Genomic DNA, 12,340 nt, shown 5'->3' on the forward strand with positions numbered 1-12,340 from the left:
GTAATAATCGCTCGTCGAAAAGCGTCATTAGCGCGCAAATTGACGCAGCCCAACGGAGGCGGAGGCGGTTAATAAAAGCGCGGCAGGTGTTTACATCGATCATAACAAAGGACGCAAAGTGGATACACAATGCGACAATTTTTAGATTGTCAGTCGTCAAGTTTGAAATTATCGGACATGCGTTGTATTGTGCGGTTCGTCATGTTTCCAATTACATTGTCGTATGCGCGTTGTCTCGGCACGAGGAAGTTAATTACAAGTGCGACTTGGAAGCTCTAATTAGGACGTCGAATTTATCGCTCCAAATGCGCCCTCGCTCTCGTCGTTCTCCCTTGTGTGTGAGCGATGTTAAAAGTTAGTTTATTTCATTAGAAATCGATTCAACGGCATCGAAACTAAATTCACGACGAGTAACCAAGTCAATTATCCTACTGAGAAACAAAAAATGCTCGATCTAACTTACAGTGATCAAAAAACAGATTACAATTAGAGTGATTTTTTGTCCCAACCATATTTTTTTAAAGTAAAATTAAGTAAGTAAATAAAGTAAACTTTAATAAAGTAAAGTTTTCTAGTAAAATGGTAGAGTAGTAATATGCATGTAAGGTTTATCATCACTTACATTATAGCAGAATTTTATAAGGAAATGTTTTCTTGAGGATTTATAGCAATGATTTCTTTGTGGATGATTATAATTACAAATACCAAACATTTTTCTCTCAGCGTAGCTTCTTAATATTTTCGAGCTCAAAAATTCATACGTGTCTTACGAAAGATAATATCCGAGAGAGAGAGAGAGGGGGGGGGAGAGAGAGAGAGAGAGAGAGAGAGAGAGAGAGAGAGAAAGAGAGAGAGAGAGAGAGTGCGGACTCGGAAATATTCATGCGCGTATATTCCGCGCAAATGTCTCGGGAGAGAGCACATAAACGTGATACGTTAGCTACTCCGGGCCACATCCTTGCGCGTGAACATCTCAGGGGCTTACAACAGATGATTAACCAGCGGAAAATCTGTCGCGTTAATTCGGTTGCGGTGCGCTTCCAAAAGTTCGTATCTCACCTTTGCGCGTCTCCTCTCTCCTGAAAATCCCGAAAGTTTTGGGGAGCAAGGAAGGAGAAACAATACATATATTTTAGAGCATCCCCCTGCCTCCCGTCCGCTTCCTCCGAGTCCACTTACCAATCTTCGCGATACTGGCGAAGAAGATCCATATCCCGATGACGAAGGGCGTCTCGACGCGGGGAAACTCGACGCTGATGATGTGGTACTCCGGCTTCGGCGATTGCTCGTCGTGCGAAGAGGAGGAGGAGGAGGATGAGGATTCCCCGCCGATGGCGGGAGCGGCGTCGGCGACGACGTCGTCGGCGGAACGCGCGGTGAGCTGCGAGTCCTTAGATTGACTGACGGCGTTGTCGCCGCTCGCCGAGGATAAGCTGCGCAGGGTGGCGTCGTTGGACAGAGCCGAACGGACCGGTCCCATGGGTCCGAAGCCCATACCGGGGTAGGCGCTGTGCGGGTCGCTGGGGAAATCACCGGCGTCGACTTGGGGCCCGTGCTCCTCCGCGGAGACCTGCTGCACCCGTTCCGCGGAGCCAAGCTCGTAGAGAGGCGCGAGGCCGGCGCGGCCGCATGCCGGCTGGATCAGGACGACGGCAAGCAGCAGGAGACGCACCGGGATGATCATCGTGGCGAGGTTGTGCGACCAGTCGATGGCGCGCCCGCGACGACCCGTCGACGACGACGACGACGGTGGTGGACGATCTTCTGTCGTGGACGATCGCCGTCGTCCGCGCACGTCCGTCGCCGGTGAGTCACTGTTCGCTGTACCATCAGAAGGGAACCTCGACGACGACGAGCACGCTCGCACGCTGCGAAGTTCCCCGACCGACTCCCCTAATCGTGACTATACAGCGAGGGGCAGGGACAGTCTCGGTGAACTACCCTCCGGGTGTAGTCACACGTATACACACATACAGGCACACACGCGCGCACACACAATATACGCAAGTATACACAAGCCGCCGCTGGCGCCCTTCGCGCACCCCCGGCGTGATCGCCCTGGCTGGGTCACGCTACTGGCCGACTCGATCGTGCACGATGACTCTGGAGCGATTTCGACCGCTCTTCTGCCGCCAGGCACGTCAATGAACTCTCGCCCGGTCGTCTTTCGGCACGGATTTCTTCTTTGTCTTCTGCTTATTTTTCCCTTGTCCACGTCTTCGTGTGTACAGGCTCCTTCGACGACTAACAACCCTCTCTCCTGCTTCGCGGTTCGAGAGCTGTCGCGGCTCAGTTATTTCTCGTCTCTCCGATGATGACTCCAGCGTCTGGCTGAGATTTCTTCCAAGAACGCTTGATGGAGCGTCCTCCTTCTCTCCCTCCTTCGTCTGCAGACGCCAATCACTTCGGCGATTGAACGTGGACCCGGCTCTACACTCAAGTATATGCAACCGTTACGGCGCCGAAACGAATGCCGCAATAACTATCGCGGCTGTAAATCGCTATAAACGTCAAGTCCAATAATTAAACGTGACTCATACCACTTCGTCGGGCAAGTCGCGCGCTACAACAGCTGCTCGCGGTCCATCATTACTCCCCGCGCAAGATACGTCACCGGCAGGGTGCCGTCGTCGTATGAGGACTCAGCCGCGATCACAACCCCCGTCTGTTACACGGGGTGCTGTTCTCCGCTGTTCTAAGGGCGCTCCGTTTGTAGCAAGGCCGTGCTCCTCGGGGATGACACGCGTGAAGACGCACAGAGTAGCTCTCGCTTAGCAATGCCTGGTTGATTGTATAGCGCGATTGGTTGCGCCTCAGCGACGACGAAGGCAGATAGACTGACAGATCGAGATGTAGCTACGATGACGACGAGGAGGAGCACGGGAGCGACGGGAGCACGACGCTGCTCGTCTTACGCACCGCTCGCGAATACCGCGACGATCTCAAGTCTTCACAGTGTCGCCTGGCGATGAGCGCGAAGTCTGATCGACGTGCGGCCGCGGTGGCACGAGGACGACGACGACGACGGCGACAGCGGCGACGGCGACGGCGACGTGGCGGAGGGACGGGGAGGAGCGCGACGATAACGAGCGCGCCGCATTATAAAGTACAGGGAGAGGACTCATCGAAGTGGACGAGCGTCGCACCTTCGCCGGCGTGCCTCTATCGACCGACCGAATGAACCAACGACCGACACGGCAGCACTGCACGGCCGCGTACTGACGCGCTCTCGTCGACGTCGGAGGTGGCGACGACGACGACGACGACGACGACGGCGACGGCGACGGCGGTGACGCTGAGAAACGCGTGGAAGCGCTGCCAAAAACGTGCGTAGGCGCCGTCGGCACTACCCTCGTCGTTGGAAGTGGCGTGTGGATGATAATAAGGCTTACTCTAGACCTGTCTATCTCTCTATTTGTGTCTATCTTTTTTTGCTCCGTCTCTCTCTCCTTGTCTCGCTCTCACCCTGACTCTCTCTAGCGCTCTCTTCCTCTTCCTTTTACCCTCTTCTCACTCTCCGCTTCTCGCTTTTTCCCTCTCACTCCCACCTGGTGCACAGAAACCTCCAGCCAGCTGATCGTCGATGAAAGCCGCGCAAGCGTCGCGACGCCCCGATATAGTCGACGGAGTCGACGGTGGCGGCGGCAGCGGTGGAGACGCCGGTGCTGGTTGCACGTTTCCTGCCTCGGCAACGTGCTACGCCGATGCTACATACACTCTCCTGCTCGACGCGAGTGACTCCTCTCGCTAGAAATACTCGCCTTGCTTCGGGAGGTGATTATCGCGCGGCTCGTTTGCGGTTAGATTTACGGCGCAGATTTGTTCTCCGCTTTCTTTTTTAGCGACATCGTCTCGCCACGGGAGTCCGCGCAACCCCTGGAACGAGTGAACCAAGGTTGGTGGTTCGTCACGGCGCGAAGACGATGCTCGGTTTGTCGATGAAGTACGACTCTTCATTGTTCCTGAAAGGGTTGTTTTTGAAAGCTAACGGAGTCCTCTGCGGCCGCTCGATTTTCAACGTCCAGGGCCGCACGAAGCCCTGCCTGACGCCGACCTTAAGCCGAAGACGCGTCACGTCGGAGACACATCGCTTCAACCTTGACCTTCAACCTGAATGCGTTGGTGGCGCGCTCGATTCCGCGGCCGCCTCGCAATTCAGCCACGATTTAGGTTTGTTTGGCGAACAAGCACGTGGAGACATGGCTCGTCAATCATGGCGCATTATTGTGGCGACACACGGACGCCGATGCGAGAGAAAGACAGAGACCAATTCCTCCTCCACCTACCCTCTCTCTTCCTCTCTCTCTCTCTCTCTCTCTCTTTCTCTTGAGGCTGTAAACACCGTAAAGAGTTTGGCGAAAATTAATCGCCGCGCAACACGTTTCTCGCGCAACGACAATGACGTCGTTACCGACGCGCGATAGGAAATGCGGCTAGATAAGGATTTATTGCGACCGACTTGCGTAACGCGAAACTTATCTCAGGCTGGCGCTATACTCGCGCGACTGACGTACGATTCGCGAACGCATCGGTTGTTTGCAGAAGACGATGGAAGAGCGCCACTCGCTCACGCCCTTGCTACCCTTGCTCCCGCCGCGCTTATCTTCCCACCTCGTACATACGCCTCTTATACCGCGTGTTTATCAAGATCTAACGGCTTACCGAGAAACCCTCGACACCGTTTCGCACGGTTATACGCTTGTCGTGCGCGGTAGCGGACGCAAATCCGCCCGTGAACATAAAAATCGTTTGCTTCGAGCGCCGCATATTCGAACGCCGCTCGGCGCGCCTCTCTCCATCTTCCCCCGGCACCCTCCGTAGAGGAAGGTTTTCACTTCGTTGCGTTTTGAAAGCATTAATTCATTTGCACGGTTAATTAATTAGACTTACATTAAAGCGACTAACGATTCGATCTCGCTTGGCGCCGCTCGTTGTTTTTCCTTTTTTTTAGCGCGAGCTCAATAAAAGGAGTCACCCGACTGGAAATCACGATCTGTTTGTCGACGCTGTTTGCACATCGCTGTGGCGGCGCGAGAAATCGCTTGTTTGTGTATCGATAAGGAGCGATCAGCGAAGCGCGCCGATAAGAAACGATCCTCAGCGTTCGTCCTTGCGGAGCGAATCGTATGTTTGCAAGTGATGAATTAGTACGCGACTGTTTGATTTAGGGCCTCATTATCACGCGTTATCCGCTGAAAAATCGCAGCGCAACGATAAAAGTAGCGCGAACCGTTCGGAAAATCGTTCTCTAAGGTAAGTGCTGCCAATGATTAAACTAATAAGAAAACACGATCAGTCTTACATCTTTATCAATAAATCATTAATGGAATTACGAACCAAAGTGACGTTCACGTGCGTTCAAAAACTTTGGTTCACCAGCGTTCAAAAAATACAATAGGAGAGAAATGAAATAATCAATAAATATCAGTTACTAGCTGAAACCCGACGTTGCCCGAGTTATCGCAAAGTGTCAAGGGGATGAAATCAGTGGGAGGGAGTTGGATGTCCAGGTTTCACATAGTCTGTATTTTCCGCAGGATCCTAGAGAGTAATTATGCAAAATTTCGCCCAGATTGATCAGTCAAAGGATTTAGGACTGTATGGAGAATACAAACATACAGACACATTCTATTATTATACATATAGATAAAATTAATGATATATTAGATAATGCCAATTATACCAACAATATTAAGCTGAAAAATGAATCACGTCCTAATTATCGAATAATACAGACTCAGTGATTGAATCATTAAATAACATTACGAATTGGAGCATTAAAAAAAATCTCTCTTAACGAAATTTTAAAGGCTTTTCCAGAAGTACTAAATAAAAGTGTGTCATTAATGTTTCAATCATTGGGACAATGTTCAATTACTGAGACATTTATCTTACCTCGTGTGTCTGTTCTCCGCTCGTTTGCGCGCACAGTGTCACTGACGCTTGCTCCCATTCTCGTTCCCGTTAACGACGACGGGGTTAAGAAGCAGGTCGATTTTTCTCAGACGAATATTTCACGCGGGACCATTGTCTCCGCGGTGATAACGTTAGCCACCTGTATAATTAATCGACGTGCATTCAGCCTCAATATTCATGCCTTGAGAAAGAGACAGCTCGCGTCCTCCCTGCGCGTTTCGTCCGCCGCACCCTCCAACTTTTCACCTTCATCTCGTGACTGTGTGTGTGTGGATTCGCGAGCGAAGAAGTCGTTCTGCGGATTTATCCGAGGAATTCGCCGCTAATGGTCATCAACGACAACGTTGGCGCACCCCTTATATTTATTTCTCCTCTGCCATCTCCCTCGCCGTCGTTGGTCTCACCCTCTCCATCCAACGACGTAGTCCTCTGATGCCTCTCGTCTCTCAGTGACACGCTCGCGTCCGCGTTTCATATCGTTTCGTGGCGTATCGATTTTACGCCGCGTGCAACCTTGGATTGTCGCGCGCGCGTTTTTCGGCTCTGTACCGCCGTGTAATCGACGGATTATTTTCGCGTTCGCATCGAGCGTGGCTGTTCCCCGAGCGGGACACCGGCTGAGAGTACACGACAGTGAGCGCGAATCGATGAGGGTGGACTTTGGGCCTCGGAGGAATCCGGGCGAACGCGTGCAGCCCCGACGCTCGTCGGCTACATCGAACCTACAATTTCGACGTCGTTATATATTCGTGACGGACCGCGCGGCGGCGAATGGCGGCCCTAACGAAGAAGCAGACACAACATCGATCGGGGCAGTTCATCGCCGGTGTCGGCCAGACACACACGCGCCGCGCGGCCCGGATTCCGAATTCACCGTCGTCGGCTGCGTGACGATTGTGTGCGGCATTAACCGCGGCTTATCCTGAAATTAGCCTGCCGGGTATCGTTTCCCGTATACGACGGCAACGCTATGATACGGACGGAGGTCGCGCGACGGCAGGGCAAGGGTTGGTACGCCGGCAACAACCCTGCCGGGAACGACCGCTTGTTGCGGACGAAGCACGCAATCGTATAACGTACGACACTTCCCGTGCTCCATAATTTAAAGGGCATTCTGGACTCGCGTCGAGACCGGCATAGTCAGGAATTATGACCGTCGTGGACTTTTAATCAGATCGGGCTCGGCGCATGTTAACAATGCCCCCGCCGAGAGACGCTCGCATGCGGTCCGCGCTTCCGCAATTGAAACAACAGTTGCAGACGGCGTTGAAATATATTGCGCGAATCAAGTGTAACATTGCGACGACGTAATACACACACACATACACACAAGTCTCGATACACGAGACTTTGGTAACATTAAAATTCGAGAACCCGATGTTCAAAGGTGGACTCGACTAGAAATTTATCCCATTATCCTGATCAGGTTGATCCCAGTCAGTTATTTAGTATGTACAAGGTACATATCATGTTATCTCTAACTGTACATGTTATCTGTAACTGTTAACATTGATACATCTAATTGTTAAATTTTGATTAAGAATCTTTATTATTAACAAGATCGTGATTGCGTTGCATAACTTATCAGAATTCGATAACGTCACTCAATACATTGAGAGAAAAAAATCTAAAGAACAAAAAATATTTATCCGGTGGGTATTAATAATAAATTTACTTAAATCTAAATTCTTTCATTTAAATAGAATGAATGTATATTTTTTGAGAATGTATATTTTCTTATTTGAAAAACATTTTATATTAGAGTATAAGTAAATATGTTACATATATATAATTAAAAAAAATATATATATATATATGTATATATGACATCCACTGAATATTTTTGATTGGGATCAACTGGATCAGGACCGTGGGACAAATTTCCAGTATCTACTGATTAATTTCTCCATACCGTATATTCGGCTTTATTACATAAGCATTAGAGGTAAACGCGCGATGTAGCGTAATGATGTTCTAAATAAAACCAAATGCAGCAGATACAGAGCGTTTAAGTGAGATCACATTTAATTCCCGGTTGAACGGAGAGAATCCGAAACAGAGGTCAATCACTGCAGATATACCGGGACACCGTGGCGGTTACATGACCTACCTATCTTTTCTCTTCAATATTTTTAACATTCTTGAGTAAGATCCAATAAAGTCGCAAGCGATACCGAATTATTTTTACTTCGCCTTACTTCTCGCCTTTATTATAAGCGTGAGATCGCCAAACGGAACGGCTGATAAGTCCCCGCTACTCGCTGCGAACGCGCAGATGCGCTTGTACGTTATTTAGAAGACGCGTACTCGACGCTGCCACCGCTCGATGATTCAGAAGAGACGACGACGACGACGACGACGACGACGACGACGACTACTCGTTTCACATAGCTCCATCAACGCTGCGTTTCAACAGGGGCCGCCCCTTCGCTCGTTTTTCCGTCTCCCCGCAGTAAACTGCAAGAGGGTGCACGAGGGTTTCGTACGAGGGCGATGGCGCGGAGAAATGCAGCGAGGGAAACACAGCTGCTGTGGAAGAAAGCGCCGAGAGCGACTCGAGAATTTGGAATAACTTTGCTCGAAAATAGACATGAAATTAGCCCGCAATTAGCTAGGTGTTTAATTATGTATCACAGATGTTATAAATCTGAACGTTATCATTCCTACTAATACTGTATACACATCAAGCAAGAAGTGTTTGGCTCCCTCATGCACGCTTTATTATGTCTGCTGGTTTTCTATATGTATCTCGCACGTCTCTCCGCAAAATATTTTGCCAAAATATTTTCCAAATCTTAATAATTCGTTAATTTGCACGATTAGAGGTGTTATAAGTATTACTGGTTTTATTAATATATGCTAAAATATCCAAGTGAAAAATTGTAGAGAAACAACGTTCTTTCTTTCTGGATTCGAAAACCAGACACGCCACATCCGGAGACTGCACTCGCTTATAAAGTATACATGTCATAATTGAAGCGTATGAACTTTTAAGTGCAGAGCGATGCAATGGAAAACAACTGTGCTGCCGGAACTTATCAAGATTGCCTTGCGTTCGTGACTGGTGACATCAGACAGAACATAAATAAATTAGTGTTCTGGACATAAAATCATAGTCTGCAACAGAAAGAGTTATTAACAAGTTGTGAGAGTGAATGTGTAGATGTCGACATATGAAGATGAGTTATAACAACGTATTACATATCGCTCTTGATGCAAGAATAATTTTAATTTATGTTATAAAGATAATTATGAATTTTATCATACATTATTCTCTTGGTACAGAAAGATACAGAAGGATATACGCAAAAGTATTCAGTACTCGCACTCTAGCCAGTTTCTCATTGCATATTAATGAATCTCTCCCGGATGAACAATAATATAATGGCAATAGTTTCGACGCCGCGCCTGCGGTTGGTATCGTGATAAATAGAATGTGCGGACGTATAAACGGACGTCTTCTCGCATCTACTTATTTATACGTGCGGGATGCCGGTCGCTTATGTTCGTTAACTCGTTTGATCACGACCCTCGGCTAATTGGAATTATTCGCGCGATACACAGTAGATACACAGTGGTCACATATCTTTGTTGCTCTTTTTCTCTGGAGACTTTGGAAAGTATAGCAATATCGTATTATATATATATATCTGATAAAATAAATTATAGGACATGATCATCAACAATTGTATTGGCGATCTTTTTCCGTTTTTTTCTTTTTTTTGAGAATTATTGACGAATAGGCCGACAGAATCGATGGCGTGCGATAATCAGGATGTGCCAATATGGCGGCTTGACGATAAATTTGCGATCCGCTGCGATGATCAGCGAACGATAATTCCACGAGCCACGCCGAATGGCCGTAATTAAGATGTTAAACAAACGCGAGCGCCAGTCGGTTATTAATTAGCCGCTATTCATTCGCGCGATCGCGTTTTCTCTATGAATTCGGAATGAGATTGCGTCGTCGTTGTTTCCGTTTCTCCCTGCTCCCTGGCCAGGATGTGACTGCCCCCGTTCGATTAGAAGAATTCCATGGTGTATATATATGTATATATATATACATGTATATATATGTGTGTATATATATATATATATATATATATATATATATATATATATATATATAGGGTGTCTGGATTTATAAGCGTCTGACCCGCTCGTGTATAGCAAGAACTTGTTAAATTGAATGGTAGAAAATGTCTCCGCAAATATCCACGATTATCTTTGGGATTTTAATTAAGGGAAATTGTGTGGCCAATCGATACACACGAAGCAGTAAGGCGAGCTTTGTAAACAACTCAAAGAGGCACGTCTTGAACTTATCTCAGTAAATATAACCGTTCAGCCGAAGATACTGCGTGTAACGCAGGACTTGCTGTTTGCGATGTTACTCCGTTAACCTGTCATCAGATTTACACTGTTGTTGACAAACAGTCAATAAGACCAAGAGATGTCTCATAAGTCTGCTCTACAGAGCTCGTCTCACCGCATTCCGCGCATAAATCGACCAATTCTGTTGAATTAAAATCTCGAACATGATCGTGCTTCCTTGCAAATTGACATAGCATTTTTTACTTTGCTCAACGTTTTTTACCTGCGCGCTCAGACATCTAAATTCAGACACCCTGTATACCTCACACCCGGATGCGGCCAGCTCTGACAAATGTAAAGACGGAGGGGGCGCAGGATGAAAAGAGAAATTGACGGCCGCGCGAGAGTTCGCGAACTTCTTCTCGCGATTAACCCGCTCCTACCGCCCTCCTTCTTCTCCTCCTCTTCCTCTGGCTCTACCTTCTGCTGTAAATTTCTTTCGCGCTCGGGTCCGTCGTACAATCAGGTGCATTTCAGCGGAACCTGCGAGAAGCGACCTCGGGCGGCGAAACGCAGCCATCGATCTTCTCTCTTTATGCCTTCCGATAATACGCGCATGTTAGCCGGGAAAGAGACGCGGCACACGTGTCAAAATAGATTGTATTATAGACTTCAGAATATCAAAATAGATGTTGAATAATGAGGCTGAAAGTAGGATCAAAATTTTGACTCGAATAGGTTAAATAGGATCAAAGAGATTGATGTATAAGTTTCAGTGTATCACAATAGGTGTCGAATAGAATAGTAAAGCTAAAGATAGAGTCAAAATTTCGATTGATCCTTCGGAATATACGGATGTTAGATGTTCAGGTCCAAAGTAGGGCTAAAATCTCGTTTCGGTAGTAATTCTGGGCACACCTTTCAAGTTTACTGCAGCGTAAACAGGACCTCCGAAAGGATCATTTACTCGCGCGCATCGTGAAAGGCGCGCGCGGGCTTTCTCTCTCTCTCTCTCTCTGTTTCTAGCGCATTCACTCTTGCTCTCACGCGAACACGCGGCGCGCGTTAGTGATTTACTTGCGACATGGTGCATTTATTGCAGGAAATTCTAGTCTCGCGCATCGGGCGCGGCTAATTCGATCAGGAGACACGCGCGGATACGTAATTAGTTTATTCGGAAACGGTATACGCAAAGTGTCCGGTATGAATTTAAATTCTCGACGTATAAATGTGTCGTCCCGCACGACGATACTCATCGTCCCACATGAACGACACACAAACATTCGCTCGTTCGCCGATGTTATTTAATGGACAAGGGGAGAGAGAGAGAGAGAGAGAGAGAGAGAGAGAGAGAGAGAGAGAGAGAAAGGGAGAGAGAGAGAGGCGGAGTGAAGTACGTAGGTGCAATAATAATTAAAGTTATTTCTATTCCTGACGAAGAGTCAGAATCTAAATTGGGAGCGTAGCGAGTGACGAGTAATTACGGTCGAGTTCATCGGGCGAGGCGAACGGCGACTGATGACGACCACGGATGCGGATGCGGATAAAACCGATAAAAATGCACTGGTCCGTAATGACGGCAACTCTCAAGATTATTTCGCGTTAGTTTTAATTCGCCCTAATGCTGTGCGCGCGCGTGCACGAGTGGACGAATAAACGAACGACACCCGGCCCGTTTTTCGCCAGTGGCGCGGACGAATACGGTTTAATTAAAATTGATAATCCCGAGAATGGATATTACGGAAATCTGCGGCCTGCAGCGCATCGAGAATCGAACCCACGGCGGAATTGCGAGCACGACGACCCGGACGTGCGCTGCGTCTTCCGAGTGCGCTGCGCTAGCATCGACGGGCGACGCATCGACCACGTAAGCGTTTTACGCCACGCACTTGCGCGAGCCGCGCGCACAATCACGCGCGCTACAATACGACCCTGCTGCTGTTCATCCTACTTTCTTGTATTACGCGCGAGGTCGTCGGGTAGGACGATAAATAATCGAGGATATCGTTCTCCGTACATGATACTCACTACGTGTAAGTTATGTTCGCGCGTATTTCCGGGAAATAAAAGCCGCGAACAATAACTCCCCGCGCTCGCCCCCCCCCCCCCC

The 12,340-nt window shown here is 48.3% G+C and overlaps 1 protein-coding gene and 1 long non-coding RNA gene across 5 annotated transcripts in view; one reads left to right on the top strand and one right to left on the bottom strand.

Annotated features, from left to right (window-relative positions):
- LOC116849121 (probable Na(+)/H(+) antiporter nhx-9) overlaps positions 1-3,286 on the bottom strand; it is a 26,993-nt gene extending 23,707 nt beyond the window's left edge. For 3 of the 4 annotated variants that reach the window (XM_032825963.1, XM_032825962.1, XM_032825964.1), the window contains exon 1: positions 1,180-1,684. In XM_032825963.1, the coding sequence (XP_032681854.1) occupies positions 1,180-1,684 (505 nt within the window). Of the gene's footprint in view, positions 1-1,179; positions 2,431-2,540 lie in introns of those variants that run through there. The other variant, XM_032825961.1, reaches the window with a different exon arrangement.
- Positions 3,267-7,914, top strand: LOC116849132. The gene is made up of 2 exons (XR_004379087.1): positions 3,267-3,774; positions 3,843-7,914. It is a non-coding gene; the product is annotated as an uncharacterized LOC116849132 (long non-coding RNA).
- Positions 7,915-12,340: the final 4,426 nt, after the last annotated feature.

This window comes from Odontomachus brunneus, unplaced genomic scaffold (genome assembly GCF_010583005.1).
Source record: "Odontomachus brunneus isolate Ranch 3 - 2012 unplaced genomic scaffold, Obru_v1 Obru_scaffold_107, whole genome shotgun sequence".
Taxonomy (NCBI): Eukaryota; Metazoa; Arthropoda; class Insecta; order Hymenoptera; family Formicidae; genus Odontomachus; species Odontomachus brunneus.